Consider the following 23259-nt stretch of genomic DNA (forward strand, 5'->3'; position numbering starts at 1 on the left):
TGTAAACGTCCTGGAACAACCCGAGCGTCCTTTGAGGAGCGTACCATCACAGCGCATTACTAGCCGAAAGCCTTCTTCACAACATTTGTTTCTGTTTAAAGTAAATGGATAAAAATATATTTCTCCATGAGTCGCAGATTGTATTAAGAAAAGCAGCCAATATCCATCAGCATCACAAAGCAGAGCTATGCGGATGATTGATTTCGCCCGAGCGTATTCCTCTTCAGGATAGCAACAGCATCTTCATCCATTTGCCCTTTTGTTTGGGGGAGTCACCGGGGAAGCCTTGGTAGCACGTTTAGCCAATCAATAAAAGGTAAAGCGATGACACCCCGCCCTCTTGACAAATTCTGTCCAATCAGAGCCCTCGTTTTTGCATGGGCGTTCCCATCCCCCACCCACCCTTTTGACACTGCCCTACCGAAGCTGTGTGGTTGAGCAAAGTGAATGACGTCTCTGCATTTGCGGGCCGCCGACGCAGGGCTGGGTTTCCATTTTCAGAGCGAGTTTCGGGGGGGATCGTCAACATGGAGCCGGAGATGGAGGACAAAACGCTGGAACTGATGGTAAGACTTTTGTCGGTAGGCATCACGGACATGAGAAGTGATCAGTATCTCTCCTGAATTGAACGGGGCGCCGAGGCTCGATTCGACGGCAGGAATGGGCTGAAGCGGCTTGTCGGGAGAGGGAGAGGAGAAAGGAGGGGGGACTAGAAAGCAGAGGGAGGGCCTGAATTTACCGATATATTTTGGTAAGAATCACCGCAATAGTCGATTTGTTGAACTATTCTTACTCGTCAACTTCAGACGGACGTTAACCACGCTTTGTTTGAGACTTAAATTGTGAACAGAGGGGGGGAAATAAGGTTGATGTTGAGTTTTCGGCCGAAGACAGCCGAGGATTCTCGGGGTAGCGTTCACTGCGGTGACGCTGCGCCACTTTAACAGGGCCCTGTCTTATACTTAGCCATCCAGCTAACACAGGCTAGGAGGCGATGAACCACCTAAATTTACGGGTATGTTGTATGATCTAGTTAATCATAAGACGGCTTTTAATGATATCGTTGTGTCTAGTAGTTGTACTGATGCCTTGATGTAAGTTGATGCTTTTAAAATCGGCAGTCTGCTGCCTGTCTGTTTATATTTGTAAAGTGCGTAGAAGGAAGTGTATTGGTTTTTCATTCACATAGCGTTACCACGATTAGCGAGGTAGCAATTAGCCTATTAGCCAGCATGCTAAAATGCTAGGTGCTTGAAAGCCATTTCTTCACCAAACACTCATTTGGTAAGGGCAGTGGACGCCGATTAGATTATGAGACACGTCATCTGTCAATTCAACATTATTTTCAGAGACAGGTAGTCTCATTTCGTTAACATGCATCACCGTTTTCTCGTGAAATAATTAGCCGTCTTGATAAACTAGGCTCTCAGGCTAACGTTAGCTTACTTACAGCTGCTAGTAATATTACCATGTTGTTTTAAAGCAGACGGCAGCTTAAACATGGCACGTGCATGTTTTGTGAGAGAATATATCAAACAGAAATAGTTAAAGTTTGAATTTGTTCAAGACCATCCAGACCTCGGGTCCGCTGACAAACCCTTCAGCTGTATTGTTATACCTTATGTTGACAAAGTAAGTAAGGCCTTGGCTGCAATATCGTTTGTTAACTGTGTGCCATACATACACAACGGGTCAGAAATTCGTCTTAAGAAGCATTTAATGCTTTTATTTCCAAGTGATAGTTATTCTTATACACCCTGGTGTTTATAGACGACAAATGACCATCATTGAGAGTGAATTAATCACAGTAAACACTGAAATTGCTAACGGAGCCAGCCACTGGATGGATGTGATCCAAACTTTGCTTCTTGATTTCCCTTCATTGTTTTTCCCCTCTCTTTCAGGGTATTCTGTTTTTTTTAGCAAACTTTTTATACAAGTGGAACAGGATTTTGCTCCATGCTTGCGTGGTAACTAAAATAAAAAATGAGTAGTGAAAATAGAAACATTCAAAGGGTGAAAGAATTTGTTGTGAGGAAACATGTCAGTCCCTACATGAATGAATCTGAAGTTAATGTCTTTAACCACACACAGCATATTACACAATGAACACTTCGACACATTATACATTTATTACAGTTTTAGTGTGAGTTTCCTCACAGGCTTTAAAATCGTCTTGGTTTTCTGTGTGTTTAGTTTAAGTTTTTTGTCCCAGTGTTATTCACTAACCACTCATAAGAGTGGGGATGGCAGAACAGCGGGTGGGGTCTCTCTCAAAGCCAGAGTGACAAAAATTGACAACTTATCCCATTACCCCTCCCTCTCCTCTACCTATCCCCACCCAGTTCATGTCTAATAATGCTTCTGTGTGTATGTTTATCAGTCTGTTTCTTGTGTGTGGAGGAGTGTGTGTTCCTGCGCTCACTGTGCCAATGTGTGTGTAGCTCTAATACTGGTTTTTCCCCTCACTATCCCCCACCTCCTCCCCTCTTCTTCTCTCCTCACCTCCAATGGTTACACACCCATCTCTCAATCTCAAACCAAACCTTTGTCATTATTTTTCCTATTATTTGTTGTACTCTTATATTTTCCACACTCTACCTGTCCTGTTCCTCACAAACTCCTCTCCACTTACATCCACATGTCCATGCGTTGACCCATTCATTCCTCCATCCATCCATTCATCCACCCATCCATCCTACGATCTCCTTTGATTTCCCCCTCCTGACTTTCTTCATCGACCCCCTTACTCTTTTCCTTTACTTCTCATCTCTGGCCTCTTGCTCCCCTCCTTTCTCTACCTCCCTCACCTTTTCCACTTCGTCTCCTCCTTCCTCCCTTCCTCCCTTCCTCTCTCTCTCTCTCACACAGTGCTCTGTGCCTCGCTCTCTCTGGCTGGGCTGCTCCTCGGTGGCTGAGAGTTTGTGTGCACTCAGGTGCCTGCAGAGCATCCCCTCCACCCGGGCTCACAACCAGGTTCTGCCTCTCTCCTCTTATTTCTGCTGCTCCTCCTCTCCCTTCCCTCCCCTCCCTCCCTCGCCATCTATTCACCTTTCACTTTTCTTCGCCCACTCCACACGACTCCTCATACCACTTTTGTGCGGACAGCACCCACTCACCCCCTCACCCTCCTACCTCCTCACCTTTCGTTGTCCTTTCTTCCCTGCTGGAAGCACATTGCTCTCAGGTTCTTCTCTGGTGTGTCCTCAAACTCTCTCAGTCTAAGACAGATTTGTAGTCCAGTGAGCTGTAACAGCATAATAATTATGTCAAGTGACAGTTACAGCCTAACTAGGCCCCACAACTTCTAAAGAATCAACAATTTATTTTGCTTTTGGAAACTGGAGGCTTTAACAGTTTAATTAATTTTAAAGAAGAGTTCAGTTTGAAGACGGAGCACGAAGGGGGTACCAGAGAATAACCCCCCTCTGAGAAGTAAAGTTTTGTGCCCCTGGAGGTGTGAGGGCTGAGGTGGGGGGGTCTGCCTTCCAGGCTCTGAGAGGCTTTATGCTTGCTTGCCTGCCTGCCTGTCCAACTTTGTCTATCTGTTTTATCTCTCCCCCTTTCCTTTTCTGCTTTGCATGATCATCAAATCCATCCTGGCTCCTTGTCCCGTCTGCTTTGGTCCTGATACCTGACCCTTTTGTTTGTCCGTTTGTGTTTGCTGTGATGACCAGAACACTACCAGAGACCATATGGGAGCAGTTTTTGAGAGGCGTTGGGGTCTAACTTTGAAAATAACATCCAGGGGTAGAGGTTATCCTGTGTTGACAGTCAGCCCTAGTTCTTCCCCTAATGTCAATTTTCAGCCCTGGTTCTCTCTATCAAAACATAAAGATCTAAGTGTCTATATTTTAGTTTTTGTTGCTGAAAGACATTGTAACACGCACCGACTTTTGAACAGGCGTCATAACAGAAAGGATGTATCACTGAACCTATCACAGGATTTTGTGTTCTATGTGTCGATAAGTGTAGATAAGTTTGTTAACATACAGGAGATCAAGAAAAAAAAGTTAAAAATAGAAAAATAACTTTGGCGGACTTTTGCAATCAAAACGATACAATAATGATTGAATAAAATTACCTGTGTGTTTCTTTGTTAAATGTAGTTGTGTCATGAAAAGTGTAGTGAATGCTCTACAGGACTCAAGGGGAAGTTTGGAAACATGCTGATTTTATGATTTGGATGTATAAGTATAACAACATGATGTTTCAAGATGGCTTCTTACATTTTTCCTTCATATACCCAGTCCAACAAAGCAAAACAAAAAAGGGTGAATAGATGTGAGAAGGGTCTAATGTTTTTGTTGTTTTCTCAATGTAAGTATTTTCGGAAAATATGAATTCTGCTTAAATGAGCTTTCTTTGTGTTATTTTAAATATCTGTTATTACTCTGTCGAATAAGTCTTAAGAGAAAGTCTAAGTAGTTTGTGCTGTAACCCTGTTGTAGCTAGAATATGGTTTACTAGTTAAAAACACTGTGCTTTGTAGGAGTTAAGTCATATTGAAGTGGGTGGGATCCAGTCACCTCCCTTTTTATCCTGTCCCCTCTACACACTGTAAAACCACTATCTGATTTTAGTTTCATTACAGTCATGCCTGAGCTGCTGCCAGTGACATACCCAAGATGCTACAGTTTAATTTCCTGTCCAGACTACTTAGCCCACATCACAGACATGCGCGCAAATAGAAACCTTTTGTTACAGCGTCACTTCTTTTCACTTCATATGTGTATGTGTATGCACGGTTGTTTGTGCGCGCACGCTTCAAAAGTCATACTGGGTACCCTTCCTTGGCTGTTTGTGGTACTCTTGTGTCCAGCGCTGTCCACACCGCTGCCCTGGCTCTCACAGTGCCTGTCACACAGAAGTGTGAGAGAATAAAACTCTAACCTTTACCTTGTTTTTGTGTTGTTGTTTTTCGACAGAACACATCAGGGATGGAGTCGCAGAACCTCGTGGATGATCTGTCGCCAAAGAAGAACACAGTTCTCAAGGTTTGTTGGTGTTAATATTTGATATTTGTGAGGTTCCTCTGTAAACCAGGACATATTGACACTTTACACACTGTGTATGCATTTCCTTACACTTGACTAACACTTAGTGTATAAATGAAAAGCTTTGCCTACGTAGTGATAGATTTAATTGATTAAAATCTTCCTTGTTACTTTCGGTCGAATCAACTGAATTAACATTTGATCCGTCTTGGTCTTTACAGCTTAGTAATGGTCCTGTTGTGGGATCCCGCAAGCGTCCATCAGAGGGGAACTACGAAAAGGAGAAGGAGCACTGCATCGCCCTGTTTGACCAGTGGTCGGAGGCCGACCAGGTGGAGTTTGTTGAACGCCTGATCTCCCGTATGTGCCACTACCAGCACGGCCACATCAACTCCTACCTCAAACCCATGCTTCAGAGGGACTTCATCACTGCGCTGCCAGGTACAAACACAGGAAAAAGTTAAAAAGCCACTCATATGTGAGCTCTATCTTAACTGCAGAGTGAATCTTAAGTTGGGCTCATGACTCGTAATATCACCTGGTGTCATTCAAAGTGACTTTTGACATACCCACACGCTTGTGTTTTGCCTTTAAGGTTTTGGAGTGGTATTTCTAGATGGGGTTGAAATAATTTTCCACAGTATGATCTTTTTACAGGCTTTTTTAAATAGAGAATTAAAAATGCAAATACGAACAGGTTATTTTTGAAAAACAGAAAAAATAAATACAGCCACCCTCAGGCACAGAGAAACACAGCAGATGATATTCCATTAATTTTGCAGTGAACGCTCACTCAGCCTCTTCTTTTTCCGCCCTCTAGCACAAGGCTTGGATCACATAGCGGAGAACATCCTGTCTTTTCTGGACGCACGCTCGCTATGCTCAGCAGAGCTGGTGTGTAAGGAGTGGCAGAGGGTCATCTCTGAGGGTATGCTGTGGAAGAAGCTCATTGAACGCATGGTCCGCACTGACCCGCTGTGGAAAGGCCTGTCCGAGAGACATCAGTGGTAAGACAGGAAAAACACACACACACACACACACACACACACACACACACACACACACACACACACACACACACACATGCAGAGGGTTATTAAACCTTCTTCAGTTTGAGGGCAGGAGCCTTAAAAAGCCAACTTTCTAGGAAATATTAAAAGTGTACCTTTTCAAGGTTTAGAGTGAGAGGGAAGGTCATACTCAACCACTCTTTAGTTTGTTCGGTCTCAGTGGTAAATATTTCCAAGCAGATACAAAGCAGATGTCATGCCGATATTTTTTCTGTCCCAGGGAGAAATATCTGTTCAAGAACCGCACGGCAGAAGTCCCACCCAACTCCTACTATCACTCCCTTTATCCTAAGATCATCCAAGACATAGAGGTAAGATACATCAAGATGATTCAGCATAAAATGAGCACCTTTCAATAGATTTTGGTTATTTTCTTCCATTTTTACCGTTCATATTTCTCAATACCTGCCTTTTTGTCTGTTTGACTTACTTTTTTATCCTCCTGCAGACTATCGAGGCAAATTGGCGGTGTGGGAGACACAACTTGCAGAGGATCCAGTGTCGCTCTGAAAATAGTAAAGGGGTTTACTGTCTCCAGTACGATGATGACAAGATCATCAGTGGCCTTAGAGACAATTCCATAAAGGTACGTGTACACTGAACGTCACACCTTGAGGTTGGTAAATTATGACTTGGCCCACACTGCTAGTTTGGCCACTGAGCCCCTCCTCCTATTGGACATTTCTGTTAGCTTAAAGAGCCACAGAGCCCAGGTAGATTTTCTCTTTATTTTAAAAATATGAGTCTTTATTGTCAGTTGAAAAGTAAAATACAAATCATATCACATAGAAGCTTTCTACCAAAAACTAAAGCTGATGGCACCTGTTCTGAACAACAGCTTGTTTCATATCTCCATTGTCTCATGAAATAAACTGTACCATCTCACAAAGATTTGGATTTTATCACATTTCTGTTTGTTACATAGTTGGGTACAATGACAGTGGTTCACTGTGGTAAAGACTGGACATGTTTTGTTCACCCAGTAGTTGATGTAGATAGAAATTGACCTGTCAGTTTTTCTGCTGATGTAGTGAAAACTCTCAGCGTGCATGTATGAGCCACGCTACTGGTTTAACATCATGTGGATGGAATTGACATCCAGTCCATTAGCACCAGTGAGGGGAGAGAGCCACAAGTGATGGCAGTGGGACATCAGTGCATGATTTGTGTGTGGTTGGTTTCTTCCAACCTGGGCTTGTGTATTTATGAATTGAATTTCTTCTTGTGGCTCAGTGCAGCTTATCGTCTTATTGTCTATGGCGCTGAGCTAAACCAGCAGACACTGAGACAGAATACAAGTGAATTAAAGGATAAAAGAGCTCAGCTCCAGACTCGATGCTTTTTTTTTTTTTTTTGCTCTTATCTGTCTGGCCTGGGAGAAGAGGAGATGATGATGAAGAGAAAGGGAGGAGAAGAGCGGATTTGTCTTCTTATTGTTCTCGAGGAGGCTGACGCACACCCAGAGAGGAGCTGAATGGCTCTTACGCAGAGAGCTTTGCACAGCAGTGGGGAAATGGGGCATGAGGAGTGCTATGAGAATAGTCCATTCTTAGCTTGACCCACATCTGAAACCTTTTCATAACCTTTCATAACCATTTTTTACTTAATTTCCTCTGTGTTGTCTCTTTCTCCCATATCTTCTGCCACTCTCTTTTCCCTCCCTTCTCCTCCTCCTGTCCTTTCCCCTCTTCACAGATCTGGGATAAGCAGTCTCTGGAGTGTCTGAAGATATTGACTGGTCACACAGGCTCAGTGTTGTGTCTGCAGTATGATGAGCGGGTTATCGTCACCGGGTCTTCTGACTCAACCGTCAGGTATGATGCACACCTTGTTATTAAGGCAGCGGGCTGTATAAAGGAATAAGAACCCAGATCAAGAGCAGAGAGAAACCATAAACTTTACAAGGCTGACTAACTGAGCAGTGTTGTTTAATATATTGAGATTCAGTGTAACGTAAATCTGCTGTAAATAATTAAATGATACATCATACTTAAAAGCTGATCGTTATGACAGCCTTTGGGCTTCAGATCAAATTTGTCCAAAAGTGGTATTTGGCTCTCGAGGTGCATCAGATCAGAAAACTCTACAAAAAAAACTTTACGCTCAGTGGCAAATGAGTCAAATAAGCACAAAGCAGTGGCAACACTCCAGGTTCATTAACTTTTGCTTCCTCATGTTAAACTTTGAGTGCAGTTATGGTTACAGGAATATACAGAGATAATAAATTGCACAAGCGTAAATAATATCAGATGATAATCACAAATTTCCCCCACAAAAAAAACTGAAGGAAGCTCAAACACTGTAAAGAGCAAAGACTTTAACCTTAAGTGTTTTCTTGTTTTCTGTGGATACACAAGCTGTCTTAAAAAGTACTCATTCACCTCGACAAGTGATTGGTTGACTAACTTTTTAAACTTTTAATACCTGTTTTCTTCCATTCAGCTTTATTTAAAGGTATTCTCAATAAGAAGAAGTTAAAACAGTGATGTCAGTGTCATCAAGCTCGTTTGATTTTAGGAGGGCTCTAACTGACACATGTACTAAAAAAGCTCAATAAACGCATATGTTAAAAAAGAAAAGTTGTTTCCATGATGGACCTTTTTCCCCCTAATGTTGTGTTCACCCTAAAACTAAATAAAAACATTCACTTGTTAAATTTGCACGCTATTTAAATGCTACATTTTTTGTTCAATTCACATGGTTATCTGGCTCCACTTGAAAAATGCAGCTTTCTTGAGAGGGCAAAGGTTTGACATGTTATCAGCGTACATGGTTAATCTTGACTTCATCTCAATGTGTAGTCAGTTCTGTGAATTTGGGCAGTGCTACTTCAATACAACCAACAGTTGGAGTCAAATGACAGACAAAGGGTTTGAAAACTTACCAGAAAATCTGACCCCTGACTCACTTTCCTCAGTGTGAGCTCCTTTTTATTCCTGTTTTTTTTTTATTATAAATGGGAGTGTGGGGAATCGTTTTGTCCCAAATTTGCCAGATGTATGGACCCCCCATTTCTCTGGTCTGTCATGTATCACCATAGGAACTCCTGATTGACTGTTGTGCCACGAATGATTTGCTGATGATCATGTTTACAACTCTTGCAAATGATGCTCGTAGAGGTGCTGAACGCGTAGCAAAATTGTGATTTACCCGCACAGATGATTTTGTTTCTCTGTTGTGAACACAACATGCAATAAGTGAACAGCTTTTTCGATCATTATGATAAAAATCATAAATGTAAATGTAAATTTTATTACATTTATTATTAACTTTATCTATACAGCCCTTTACAACAACCCTTTCGGTGAACCAAAGTGCTTTACAATAGGTGGGGGAAAAAGAGCAATAAATAAAACAATTAGAAATAAATAAAGGCAATAACAGCAATAAAAACAATAAAAGCAATAAAAGAACAACAGCAATAAGAGCAATAAAATACAATAAAATAAAGTAAAACAGAGTAAAAGTGTCACCACAATACTGGGTATTAAAAGCCATCCTAAATAAATATGTCTTTAGTCTAGATTTGAAAACAAAAATAAAGATATGAACAAAATAAATGCCAAAACCAGAAACTGCACTGCTTGTGTAAGATTGCTATTAACTTTTTCTTTTTTGCTGTTGCCCGTTTTAAAATCAGTTAACACGATGCAAATGATCTCATGCAAAGCATGCCTCAGTCACATGCAAAGTTCATCTGGTAAGAAGAAGAATCTGAAAATTAAAGCTTGAAATTAATTTCGACTGATGTAGATAAAACCAAACTTAGTCTAAAAAAAGATATTCTGATCAAAACTCAGCAGAAAGATGGAAAAAAGATAAATTGTGTAATGAGTCGCATTTCCATTCACAAAGATGGTAAACTTGGTGAGAGTGTGTGTGTGTGTGTGTGTGTGTGTGTGTGTGTGTGTGTGTGTGTGTGTGTGTGTGTGTGTGTGTGTGTGTGTGTGTGTGTGTCTCTGTGTGTCTGTGTCTGTGTGTGTGTGTGTGTGTCTGTGTCTGTGTGTGTGTGTGTGTGTGTCTGTGTGTGTCTGTGTCTGTGTCTGTGTGTGTGTGTGTGTCTATGTCTGTGTGTGTGTGTCTCTGTGTGTGTGTGTGTGTGTTTTGTGTTGACTGCTTTGCTGCTACACACAGAAGCCAGCATTAATTGTCTCATTACTTCACACTTCAGCTGAACTAGCTGAGTGGTATCCAAGGAAAATGTGACTTCACTTCCTTAGCAACAGCTTGACAGGCTCTGTGTTTGTAGGTTTGGTTGTCAGCTTTTCCAATGTGTTCTGCATTTGACTCTTAATGCCCAGAGGTGCAGTGCAGTAACATGTTCTACACAGGCGTGTTTGTGTGTGTGTGTGTGTGTGTGTGTGTGTGTGTGTGTGTGTGTGTGTGTGTGTGTGTGTGTGTGTGTGTGTGTGTGTGTGTGTGTGTGTGTGTGTGTGTGTGTGTATTGTTAAAGTAATAAACATAATTCTCTCTCATGTCTCCATGGTTATCCTTTCCTTCTCTCCCATTACACGCCTTTTCCACTCTCCCTATTATTTTCTTTGATTTTCACCATTGTCCCTTTTTGTTCTTTCACCCTTCACCCCACCTCTTCCTATCTTTCCCACTTTTCTTTTCCCTTTGTCATTTTTTCCTTCTTCATCCTACCCCCCTCCCATCCCACTTCACATCCCTATTTTACCTTCCGCTACCTTTTCCTTCCACTTGCTGCTACCTTTGCCCTATTTTTTTACCATTCTGTCATCTCTCCCTCCTTCTGTTTTCTCTCTTCGCCTCTGTCCTCTGCAGGGTGTGGGAGGTCACGACAGGTGAAGTATTGAACACACTGATCCATCACAACGAGGCGGTTCTTCACCTGCGCTTCGCCAACGGCCTCATGGTCACCTGTTCCAAGGACCGTTCGATTGCAGTGTGGGACATGGCCTCTCCTACCGACATAAGCCTACGCCGTGTCCTCGTGGGACACCGGGCTGCTGTCAATGTGGTCGACTTTGACGATAAATACATTGTGTCCGCCTCAGGGGACCGCACCATCAAGGTTACTAGAGCAGTCATTTATAAATCCAAACTAAAAACTCTCATCAAAAGCTTGTTCAAGGAGAAATGTAAGAAATGTAACATGACAGACTGGGGAAAGGAAGGTAGACATGATGGACTGAATCAGGGGTGAAGAATATTCTTTTTTATGTGATCAAGTATGAAAATGTATTTTTGTGAAACTATGGTGTGCTTTATTCAGAGAAGCTAATGAAATACTTGTTTTGGTTGTGTTCCTCTGTAGGTATGGAGCACCAGCACCTGTGAGTTTGTTCGCACTCTAAATGGTCATAAGCGGGGCATTGCCTGTCTACAGTACAGAGATCGTCTTGTGGTCAGCGGCTCATCCGACAACACAATCCGGTAAGTTTATTATATTTTATTGTGGTCTATCTAGCACCACACACAGCTAGAGTTTTGAATTATTTATAATTGATAAATGAGCTTACATATGTGAAATAACAAGAAAACAAAATTAGACTTTGTTCACTGTTGTTTTCAAAGATCAAACCCATTAAGTGTAATTTCTCCATTAAGTTCTGAATGTCCTCACTAAACACTGGATAAACGGTGTGGAAGACACATCTCGCTGTGTGCTGATCAAAGATCTCTTTCTCCAGGTTATGGGACATTGAGTGCGGGGCCTGTTTGAGAGTGCTTGAAGGTCACGAGGAGCTGGTGCGCTGCATTCGCTTTGACAACAAAAGGATTGTCAGCGGCGCCTACGATGGGTCAGTGTCACTAACACACACACACAAGCACGCAGAGGTTGTTGCACAGTCACATTTTGTTCCTGACGTTGTGTCGTCTCATGTTTCTCTGCAGTAAGATAAAGGTGTGGGACTTGCAGGCAGCTCTGGACCCGCGAGCCCCTGCCAGCACATTATGTCTGCGCACTCTAGTGGTGAGTATCACTGGTGTAGCCTCGATGGGACAGGTCTCAGCTGTTAAAATAACATCTTTTCTACACCATTCAAACAATAAATCATTGAATTTCTCAAACTGATCTTTTTTTTTTTTTTTTTTTTTTTTTTTTTTTTTGCTGAGTCATAAGATTTGACAAAAACTGGGCATAACATCCATCCATGTCAAACTGTGACTGGATGTGTGGATTTCAGCTCATACCATCTGTGGTGTCTTTGCTGAACTCTGTTGCATGTTATGAAAAGCTGTTTCCAACACTTTCTCTACAGTTACTGATAAAGTGTTGGGGTTAATAATTCACCTTATCTAAGTGCTGAACCCCCAAATGTCTTTACAGCTTGTTAATATAAAGCCTTTGTTTGTTGTGTCTGCAGGAGCACTCTGGCCGTGTGTTCCGTCTTCAGTTCGATGAGTTTCAGATCATCAGCAGTTCTCATGACGACACCATCCTGATCTGGGACTTCCTGAACGTCTCAACCAACGGCCAGTCAGAGGGACGATCCCCTTCCCGCACGTACACTTATATTTCTAGATAGCAGGTGAAAAGACACATACTCATCTTCAGATAATCTAATTTTTTTGTTTCAGGTTGTGTGCATGCAACTAATAGAACCATATTGATTCAGAATGATTACAGTGTCTGACTGCAGACTCTTTTCTGCACCCTAGGTGGCGCCATCCTCTGATCCATTTCTTGGAGGAGCCCAGGTCTGATTGGCTGATGGGTGCGTCCATCATGGAAAGGAGACCATCTCTTCTCCTTCCTCCTCGTCATCTCTCTGTCCACCTCTCACCCTGCCCCTGCCCCCTCCAGACCCAAACCCTGCTCGTTCTGACAGACTCATGAGCCTGTGCCCATTACCTGCCAGCACCGTGACATGCAATCACACACACACACACACTTACACACACAGGTCAACACTGATGAATATTCCTGACCACAGAACCAACACCACTCTCCTAAGAAGTTCACCCTCTACTAATTTATGTTTTGTGAAGTACACTAATGACAGTATTAACCTAGAAATTATGTCATTCACAAACTCCCCTTTGACCCCTCGTTACAAACTTAAAGCAGCTTCTGCTCCTCAGTTTTCAACTCCTGCCAAACAGGTTTCCATGGCGATGGAATGGCTTATTGACACATATTTATACAACACACACACACACACACAGTGATACAGACACACACACACACGGTGGCACAGTCGGACAGAAGATGACTGGAGCTGTGATGCGGGAGACAGAGACTCTTTACTCGGCTCCAGAAACGGAGGGAAGGATTGGAGATGGAGGGAGTGATGGAGAGAGAAAAAAAAAGTGTCGGGGATGGCCTTCCCGCTCCCTCTCACTCCCATTTCTCCCTGTCTCCCTCTTGCTCTCTAACCCCTTCGACCCCCCACCCCTCCCCTCAAACCCACAGAGATGCACACTCGCTTGGAATACAGGGGCACACACACACTGAAGTTTGTGTGTGTTTGTGTATGTGGACTTTTGAAACAGAGCAGAAGCGCTAAACAGACAGACATGCATGTGAGGTTACTTTGGATAGGGCATCCTGGTACACCTCTGCTTTTTTTTCTCTTTAACTCTTACTTTCTTACTGTTTTTTATTACTGTTATTTTCGCATTTTATTTGAGTATTTTGGTTCTTAGTACAAAAATCATACTAAGCGTAGTCCTTTTTTCTCTCTCCCTCTTACTGTCTTTTTCCTCTTTCTTTCTTGTAACTCAGACCCTTGTTCATCTGTCCCTCTCACTCCATCTTTCTCTCCCCCGTCATCTACGTGCTTGCTTTGGTTATGAGAGAAGCTGGAACTCAAGAGCTCAAATTTAGCTGTAAACGGAGTTGTCTTGTCAAAAATTGTGTTGTATATTAAAAATGATTTTTTAAAGAAGAAAAATGACCTTATTGTGAATAAAGTACTTGACAGTGGTGGAGTGTTGAGCCAACTGTAACATGAATGAGTGTCTAATTGTCTGTCTGTTTTTGTTTGTGTGTGTGTATGTGTGGCTGGATTTGTGCTGTGCCATGTGTCTTTACCTGACATGTTCGGCCTCTCTCCTTTGTGCTCAGACAAACAACAGGAAAAGAGAAGATGTGTTTGGGTAACAAGATTTTAAATATGCTGAATTTAAACTTGCATATGTGGAAAAACCAAAGTAGAAACCGTAAACATCACTGAGAGGAAGATGTGATTGAAAGCTCAGCGGGGGGAAAAAAAAACAGGAAAACATGCTAGATTTAATTTTTGGTCAAACTGTACCCAAGGTCTAAATCCCATTTTAGTTTAAGTTTTTACAATAAACATTTTCTGAAGCAGGTTTGCCGTCATGGACAGGACAGCCAAAGAGAGACAGGAAATGTGAGGAGCAGGGAGAAGAGGAGCTGCAGCAAATAGTCAAGCCTCTGGTGCCCCACAGTTTTCTATCAGAGCTAATGAAATGTGGTTACACGTTAATGTTGATGTGATTCTAACAGGTATTTGACCTCTTGTCATGTACCAGCCACTTACTGCAACAAGACTGCCAGAAAACTCAAAATTACTCCACTAAAACCAAGCTGGAGCGTCACGTCTGATTTCATAAAGGTGTATAAACTTAAATTAAATCTTAAATGCTATTAGATGTGACATCTCTTCCCATAATTAAAAGCAGATGAATATCACACGTGCTCCTTTTAAATATCGACCTTCAGTGACACACCTTCAGCCGGCTGGTTTTCCTTTTGTCAGCCATACTTTATTCTTCAGAAAACTGGATGAATTCAGCCTGTGCATGGAAAAATAATGCACAAATTATGAAAGCAAATAAATGAACTTAATTTACTATTTTTCCTAAACGTTTAAAGAAGAAGAATCATTTGTATCCACTTAGGATTTTTTTATTTTTTTTTTATTCGTGAGCATGTTTCATATGGATATTAAACACCATGAATGTCATATTACTCCATGCACTGATGGCTGAGTTCTCATATCTGTCAGCGAGACTCTGGTTTGACTTCAAACAGTTTAACTAAAACCAAATGTTGGTTAAGCTGCATCATGTGATGATGTTATCCACGTCGAGCAGACGGCCACCAGGTGGGAGTATGACCTCAGTTATCTCCCTCACTGTGAGGTGTTTATGAGACTCTGCCTCTGACTGTTTGGTAGCCAAGTTGTGAGTCGAAATAACCTGTTAGAGAAGATCACATACTTGGCCTTGTAAAGACTGTAACTGTGAAGGAGGAATGTATGTTTGAGATGCTAAAAGTAGAGCTCTTTGAGCTCAGACCTGGCTGGTGTGGCTGATCTGTGTAATACTCCTGTCTGGTTGTTGTACAGTGTGTATTCTCTGGGCTGGGAGAAGGAGGGGAGAGGGTTTTCTAGATTTTTGGGTTCAGTTTAGTGTAGTAGAATGTTTCAGATTCTGGGAATAAGTTGTGTGGGATGGATTTGTGCTTGGTGGAGCACCATTAGTATATGATGTGTGTATGTGTTGGATATGGGTGTGTGTGCTTCCTCTGGGTCTGTGGGATTTTGGCCCATAATTCCTGCAGCTCTCAGGTCACAGCTCCGTTCTCACGCACATATTTGGCATTCCTTCCCCGACATGATTACCATACACCTTCCACTCTGGGTTTGGCTACGCGGAATATTTCCATCATTCCCGAGTGGAGCTGCAGCAACGTTCCAGAAATGAACAACTCACCCCACCACCCTCGACTCGCTCTTCTTTATCCCACCCCCAGTCCCCTACTCTCTCCCACCCCTCTGTCTTCTTTTGCCCCCCTCCAGGAGAGATTCCTGCTGTCTTGCAACAGGAATCCTCTGGTACAACCCTCTTTTTCCCCCTGAGTCAGCTGTTTCTGTCTGCCGGCATGATTGGGTCATTTGGCAGCGACATCTCTTCAGTGACCTCCTGCTAGGATATGGAAGGAAGGGGAGGGATGGGGGGACAGGAGCAGGAAAGATGAGAGCAGTGAAACTTTCTCACTACTGCATGTTTTCATTCCACTGTCCAGACTGATCCTTTGTGTCAAAGATTAATGGCAAAACTTCACATTATTCATGTGAAATTTAGTTGTTGGGTTGAGTTGGTGCTCAGTGCTTGTTAAAGCAATTCCAAAGGGTTCCTCAAGGAGGAGGGCACTTGTTTCAGTTTTTTTCTACAGTTATTAAATATCACTATTTCAGACTGTACCAACAAGATCTATAACCCCAGAGAGTCCATTCTCCTGCAGCCTGTATGCCCTTATGCTGCCTCTGCTTTGACTGGTTGGATGATCTCAGTTTTTACAGTAAGTTCAAAAAATCACAGTTTTTCATACATTTTTGAGGAAGAGGAGAGAGAAGTTAGTTACTGCAGGTTACTGTGGTCAGCTTCTGATCCTTGATATCTGCTCAAAAACATTTTCATATCTGATAAGTTTTCTTATGTTTTCAAAGCCAACTGAAACACATCAGCTCATAATCTGTCAATTATTTTCTGAAGTTCAGGATTTTAAACAGTACAATGTAAAAGAAAAAAAGAAATGAAAATACTTTGGAAGACTGAAGATGAACTGATCTACAAAAAGATAAAACAAAGTTTTTCAGAGTTTTTAAAACCAGATGAGCTTGTGTCGTATCTTTAAGACAATGGATTTGATAACTGCAGATATAACATCATTATAAACGAGCAATTTTAAATATCTTGATGTAAATTGCAGGGAACTGATGGTTGTAAATCTCTTTTTTTGTGTGGCCCAAAAAATGTGTATTTGTCTTTTTTTATTCTACAATATCCCCAAAATTTGTCACTAACCATTTCCGTTTTGTTTTTACACTTATGCTCATGCAGCAACATGAGTGGTTTTTGAGGTTTCTGTCTTTTTTAAAAGGAGGACTCTCGTTGCCACTGTAACTTCCTAAATGCAGCAAAGTGCTGTACTCACAGTAGATTAAGCTGAGATAAAAGTCCTATCTTGTCTTGAAGTTGTGTCTTTTGTTGATAATAAAACACTGACAGGTCTAAACCTGCTGTTTTTGTCTTGAGTTACCACTTGTTGTGATTCAGTGCTCTTCAAATAAAGGTTGTTTGATCGATGCCAGCAGATAAAATCATGAACCTCGGTGAGCTTGAGTCTCTGTCTGTAGGTGAAAGACGTGTAACAGCTAAATGTCAATTGGTGTAACCAAAGTTTCTCCAAAAAAACTCTGACATCGTGCAAAAAAAGTCACAATGGTTATGATTTTAGCAGTCTACTACACTGTAGAAAATTAAATATAAAACGATTTTAAACCAACTGATCCAAAAATAGAGGAACCATTGATGTCTGCAGCATACTGATTTGCTCAGCACAAAAAAAACACTTTATCAAGTTTAAAAATGAAATATCTAAAATAAACTCTAACAACTTATTTCATCTGTACACTTGCAAAACTTCTAGGAAGGTGAATTATTTAATACTTGTCATGTTTTTGTGGTTACACCACTTGACAGTTGAATGGGACTGATTCTTGAATTGGTAGAAATGTCATACAAAAATGCTATGACACAAATAGAAATGCAAACTACACATTTAAGCAAACATGTAACATGTTGTTTTAACATGTTTAAAGCACCCTTCTTTGTCACTGTTTTCTGTGATAAAGTACCTCTGCCAGAAAAGAGGGAGGATGTGGGAAAGTTCAAAGAGGCTGAGACACACAAGAAATGTTTCCGTAAGATTTACTGAGTCAAGAAAGACTGCTGCACACAGAGCTGAAATAAATAAATGAAATAATTTTATCGTAATAATTATAGTAACCATCATAATAAGATTGCTTATTTAGGGGTTCTGTCTTCTTTTATATATATAATATATATAACTTTCAATAAATTGTTCCCTTTAATATTTTTCTCCTGTGTGTATGCATGAGACTTTGGTTTGTTCCACTGAATGTCCTGGTAGCAGCATTCTGTATCCACGGTATCACACAGGTGCATCATCCCCTGGGTCGTTTCTATAGCAATGCTAATCGACAAGGCACCCTCCTCGCAGTGCTCATCCCTTCGCTTGTCACCCTCTGCACCTACAAGCTGAAGGTGAAGTGTCCTCTGGGGTCCAGGGCAAGGGGAGGAGTCGTGAAGAAGGTCTCCAGTTGTCTTTGGTCGGTGTTTGGTTTGGTTTTCTGCGCTCGGATGGCTGTTTTTTGGTGCAGCTTGGTTTTTATACATTCGAGTTCTTTGAGCTTTCAGTCCCTGCGGTGGGTTGTCACGGGTTCATGCAGGGACTGGATGGTCCCTCTCCAGAGTCCCTCGTGATCCAGCTTCACTCATGGTTGTTGGTGCACTCACTCACACACGCAAACACACACTTCATACATTTGCTCTCCTTCTTTTTCTCAGTACAAACATGCATTTATTCTGTGGTTCACGCCATTCCCTCATTCATCCATTTGTCAGAACAATCTCACAGGTTCCCACTGATTTTGCAGTGAGAAAAATAAGTGCGTCACAAGTCAACAATCCATAATTGGTCCATTAGATCTGTGCAGACCGTTCTATCCCTTTGTCCAGTCTGTTGTTTTCTTGTCTTCACTTCTCTGTTTTCCCTTTGTTCAGAGGCTAAGCACCCACTTTCTTGTCCAGTCAGTTCCTCCCAACCTTTCTGTCTCTGTATGGTCCAGTTGTAATCCCACACTTGACATTGTTCAGCTGGTCCAGTAATAGGAAACATGAAGGCCTTGTGGTTCATGTGGTTGTGGAGTAGAGGCCTTCATAGAGCCTGGGACTCTGGCTGCCCTTCAGGTTTCTGCCCTATGAAGGGAAACAGACCATATCCACAAAGCTTCCAGCAGTGGACCAGTAAAAGTCCAGTTTGTCCAGGAAGGGAAGTGAAACTGAGAGGCAGGATCAATAATTTTGGGATTGTAGTGGCAAATTAGTAGGTGTAAAGCTAAACCCCATGAATGATTCATCAAGTTTCTGGTCAATGTTTGTCCCAACAAAGGGAGCTGTTCAGTCGTGTGTGACAGAGGAGATGACTAGGTTAGCCATAAGCAGGCTCAGGTCCAGGCTTTGGAAGACAAGACAGTGGGTGCTAGCGTTAGCCACTACTAGCGGGGCCCGGTAGCGCGAACCCTCTTGCCCCGCTTACTGATGGTGGTGAAGCGGAAGGGTGTGGTGAGGTCAGGCTGCTCCCCGGGCGGAAAACGCTTCATGAAGTGTACATCCTGCTGGTTGGGGAGCGTGTGTGGGCCACGGCGAGGACGGCCTCTTTTAGTGAAGCCCACATACCAGCCCGTGTAGCGCGCTGACATTAAGGCTGTGTAGTGGTTCTCTAGGACTTTTTCCACAAAGACGCAATCTGCACTTCGATTACTGGCCTTCTGAGAGAGCAGAGAAACAACAGGTATCCCACACACACACACACACACACACACACACACACACACACACACACACACACACACACACACACACAGATTTGGAGAAAAAAAAAAAGAGGCTGGTCAGGAAACTGTAAGCGTTTTTGGCAAATATGTCCCAAAAGAAAGAATTCTTACCTTTCCCACCAGCTTCCCGCGGCGGTTCATGCACAGGTAGAAATTTGTTTCTTTGCCCCGGATTCTCACCTGGCTACCGAAGGTATCAGCCTCCACTACGAGCTGGGCTTGTGAAGGGACAGACAGAGGGACAGACAGACATTAGAGCCACAGGCAGAGCAAGGAAACACTGTATGTTCGTGTTTGTAAGTTGTACCATGGGTAATGCAGCTCTAAAGAGATCACTCAAGAATGAGCGGCGAGTGCTCTGATTAGCAGCTTCCTTTAAATCAAAACTGGCATTAAAGCAGATAAGGTGTTGGCATTAAATAACGGTTTTAGGATTCTGTTGCTATTAAAGCTGCTGATAAATCACAGTAAGATGTAAATGTCTCCGGCTGGACAGATGGTTGTCCGATAAGCCCAGTCACACACATGGATGTTACCTCAAATGGGCCTCGTAAAAAAGATAACAGGCAGGAGTAGACGGAGCATGGTGGGCTCAGAGGAGTGGGAGTACACTCAGACTGAGTGTCTGTGATACTGTTGTTTTGAGGTGTGTGCGTGTGTGTGTGTGTGTGTGTGTGTGTGTGTCTGTGTGTGTGTGTGTGTGTGTGTGTGTGTGTGTGTGTGTGTGTGTGTGTGTGTGTGTGTGTGTGCAGGTGTATGCATCTACAGCCTCCCAGGCAAAACTGCTTCATCGCCTCCACATCTTAAGCGAGTGCTTGTGCCTGTTTAAAAATAAATCCTTAAAATGGTTCCTACATGACCTTAGTCAACAAAGGGGTCAAGAGAAATCAATACCTCCCTCCCTCTTGCCCTCTTCCTCTCTCCCCTCATCTCCCGTCTGCTCTTTTGCGTCATGTTTATACCTTCATGCACCCGCCCCTTTTTCAGAGCTTGATTCCTTCTCTCTCTGCTCCCCGTTCCTCTTTTTACAACCTCAGCGCCCACAGTTGGACACTGAGGAGTTGTATTTGTCAATAAACAGACGGGCTTTTACCTCACCGGTCCCATTTTTTGGATTGAGGCGGCTTCTTAGCAACCTGACGTGTTTGTGAATGGAGGAGAAACGCAATCTGAGCCACTGCTGGAGCACACTAAGAAATCTGAACTCCAGCTTTACGGCTGGGCTCTCTTCTGCCCATTGATTCTGTTTGCGGTTTAAGAATGGGTTGGACATCATTACAAATGGAGCAAGGTGGAGGGGAAGAGGCAGTGGGGGATGGACAGAGGGAGGATGAGAGGGAGGGAGAGGAAGCCAACTGTTTTAAATCCAGAGGAGACAACAGGGAGGATGAGAAATCAATGGAGGGATCGATGGAGGAGATGAGTTTCTAACACTCGGTCCGACACTCTACCTGCCAGGCTCTCACACTTTTTTTCACTCACACCTTCTCCCTCGCTTTCTTTCTTTTGCTCCCTTGTGAATCATTGAGTCAGCAGCCAGTCGATGAGGCCTTTGTACTCCCAAGACAAGCTCCACTGCCCCTCTGCCAAAGCCCAGGGAGGCATGTGTGTGAGTGCTTTTGTGAATATGCCTGCACAGTTGCATTCTGTATCCATTCATGCATGCACTTGGTCAACCTTCAAGTCTTTGTACTTGCAGCTGTCAGTGTGTGTGTGTGTGTGTGTGTGTGTGTGTGTGTGTGTGTGTGTGTGTAGGTGTGTGTGTGTGTGTGTGTGTGTGTGTGTGTGTGTGTGTGTGTGTGTGTGTGTGTGTGTGTGTCTTACCATATTTGTCTCCATCTTCTCCTCGAGCGCTGATTCTGCGTCCCAGTACCTGGACGTGTTTTCCGCTGGTACGGCTGTAGAGCTGGTAGACCCGGTGGTGTCGTCGACTCATGGTGTCTCGCACCTGTGTCTGGTTCTCCACATGCACGCTGAAGTTAACCCCATCCACACCAAGTACCTGCTGTAGTTAGACACACACGCACACAAAGCCAGAGTTAGACACTTATAAATGGCACATACACATACTTTAAAGAAACGACCTCTCGGTTAACTTGTGTCATGTCTGCTCTTACTCTGGACAGCCTGTCTCTCTGTGTCATGTGTGCAGACTCTCACCTGTAATGGATTGCACATCACCAGCAACATCTGGATACATCTGGGAAGAGCAGAAACAGATGAGCTTAGAAATATGTAAGCAACAGTGAAAGTTGAAAGAGTGATGTGTGACACCATCATTTCCACTCTTTCTTCTCCGCCGCTCGTCTCTTCAGCATCTCTTTTCCTCATCGGGTGATTACTCACACCGCTGGCACAGCCAGCTGACACAGCCGGCTGACACACAGACGGACAGATGTCCAGGGAGACAGACAACACCCAGAGCGGTGTTTATCGTTATGCTACCAGCCTTCTGTCCAAACCCACTTTCTGACCCGTTCCTGACTTTCACCACGCCAAAATGTGGCCTCCAAATGACCCGATTGGACTGCGGCGAAATGGCAAACATGCCGAGACAACTAGAACATGTTTTGGTTTGGACATCTGAGGGAAAAGGCTGACTTATTTGGCTGCCATGCGTATGTAGACAGCTGGACAGGGCTACAGGTGTACAGTCTGCTCTGATGTGGCTTTGGAGAGTAGCCGGCTGTGGTAACATTTAGAGAATAAGCTTTGAATAAGTGAGAACATGAGCTACTAAAACGTGAGGAAAGATGATTTATGGAGGAACCAACTGGTGTGAAATAATGCCGGGGCAGTAAGATGAATTAATGTGGACTGTCATTGTGAAAAATACCTTTCATGAATTATGTCTGATCATTTATTTCATCCTCTGACTATCTGGACTGTTGGACACATTCATGATTAAGGTGTTTACAGTAAATTCTAACTCTTTCACATCACTTCATTAAAGTGTGGCCCTCGACCTTGGATGCATCACATGTTATTTACAGCTTTAGTTAGGGAGTGACCATGTTGCGCAAAATCTCCTCTGGTAGTCCTTGAACTGCTCTGAATTAGTGGCTCAACACTTGACGATTTTCAGGACCAAGTGTGTGGGCTGAAAACCTATTCCACGAATTTTGTCTTTCCCCACCTCATCTTTTTCTATCTCTCTGCATGCCTCCTCTGTCTCTCCCTCTCTTCCCTGACTTGTTGTCCTCCCTTCCTCTCTTCTACCTTATCTCTCTGTCAGTTCTACCTTTCTCCAATCATTCCCTGCCTCCCAGCTTCCTTTCTGTTTGGGGTTAGTGGGGTGACTCCTCCACACTGTCATGGGCATGCACACAGATGTGCAGATGTGTGCTGGGCGCGCGTATGTGTACAGGAGGCTCAGGCAGCTGACAGCTGGTCCAAAGCAAAGACATACACGCTGCTGAGAGAGAGGGAAAGATAGCGAGGAGGAGAAAGAGGTGGACTGAGAGGTCCACAAAGGGAGAAAGAGAAGGCAGGACAGATGAAGGTGATGTCAGAATAAATAGAGGGGGGATGAAGACAGAGAAGGCTGACTGAAAGTAAAAGAGTTGAAAGATAAAATCAGGGGGAATGGGCAGATGCACAGATGTGAGCAGGTCAAAACCTCAAACATCTCAAAGCGAGAGGGAAAAAAGTGGCAAAATGAGGGACAGTAGTGTAACCACGGAGTGTGGTCTGGCGTGAGAAGCAGACAAAAAGATAAATAATAGGAATGAAAGAGGAGAGGGGTTCAGCTCATGCACATCGAAACATGTGCCTCTGCATCCTGACTCACACACATATACCATCTTTCCTCCAGCTTCTTTCCCCATC

The 23259-nt window shown here is 43.1% G+C and overlaps 2 protein-coding genes across 12 annotated transcripts in view; one reads left to right on the top strand and one right to left on the bottom strand.

The window, feature by feature from the left end:
• The first annotated feature begins 407 nt into the window (after positions 1-407).
• On the top strand, positions 408-13935 carry fbxw11a (F-box and WD repeat domain containing 11a). Of its 4 annotated transcripts, none has more exons than XM_074674066.1 (14): positions 414-566; positions 2872-2976; positions 4929-4997; positions 5219-5438; positions 5818-6004; positions 6288-6378; positions 6516-6653; positions 7763-7881; positions 10856-11105; positions 11349-11467; positions 11725-11835; positions 11930-12008; positions 12403-12567; positions 12698-13935. In XM_074674066.1, the coding sequence occupies exons 1-13, from the start codon at positions 528-530 to the stop codon at positions 12562-12564; spliced, it is 1689 nt and encodes a 562-aa protein (XP_074530167.1). In that variant the 5' UTR covers positions 414-527; the 3' UTR covers positions 12565-12567; positions 12698-13935. The 4 variants fall into 4 exon arrangements, with proteins under 4 accessions (XP_074530169.1, XP_074530167.1, XP_074530170.1 ...); XM_074674067.1 differs by lacking the exon at positions 414-566 and adding an exon at positions 2344-2370; XM_074674068.1 differs by lacking the exon at positions 2872-2976 and having other exon boundaries at positions 408-566.
• Positions 13936-17731: 3796 nt separating this feature from the next.
• Positions 17732-23259, bottom strand: part of LOC141793334 (fibroblast growth factor 18-like) — a 296332-nt gene continuing 290804 nt past the window's right edge. For all 8 annotated transcript variants that reach the window (XM_074673954.1, XM_074673951.1, XM_074673950.1 and 5 more), the window contains 4 exons: positions 21592-21631; positions 21256-21436; positions 19543-19649; positions 17732-19365 (listed from right to left, as the gene is read on the bottom strand). In XM_074673954.1, coding sequence (XP_074530055.1) covers positions 19093-19365; positions 19543-19649; positions 21256-21436; positions 21592-21621 — 591 coding nt within the window. In that variant the 5' untranslated portion in view covers positions 21622-21631 and the 3' untranslated portion in view covers positions 17732-19092. The remainder of the gene's footprint in view (positions 19366-19542; positions 19650-21255; positions 21437-21591; positions 21632-23259) is intronic.

The sequence above is a fragment of the Halichoeres trimaculatus genome, unplaced genomic scaffold, assembly GCF_033239565.1.
Source record: "Halichoeres trimaculatus isolate MK-OKI-2021-1 unplaced genomic scaffold, fHalTri1.1 fHalTri1_scaffold_7, whole genome shotgun sequence".
Lineage (NCBI taxonomy): Eukaryota > Metazoa > Chordata > Actinopteri > Labriformes > Labridae > Halichoeres > Halichoeres trimaculatus.

What these genes read in the sequence shown, in the direction of transcription:
- fbxw11a (XM_074674066.1), top strand. Translation starts at nt 528, where the DNA reads ATGGAGCCGGAGATGGAGGACAAAACGCTGGAACTGATG. An exon ending in CTTCATCACTGCGCTGCCAG is followed by an intron (nt 5,439 to 5,817) that starts GTACAAACACAG and finishes TCCGCCCTCTAG; the next exon opens with CACAAGGCTTGGATCACATA. An exon ending in TCATCCGACAACACAATCCG is followed by an intron (nt 11,468 to 11,724) that starts GTAAGTTTATTA and finishes CTCTTTCTCCAG; the next exon opens with GTTATGGGACATTGAGTGCG.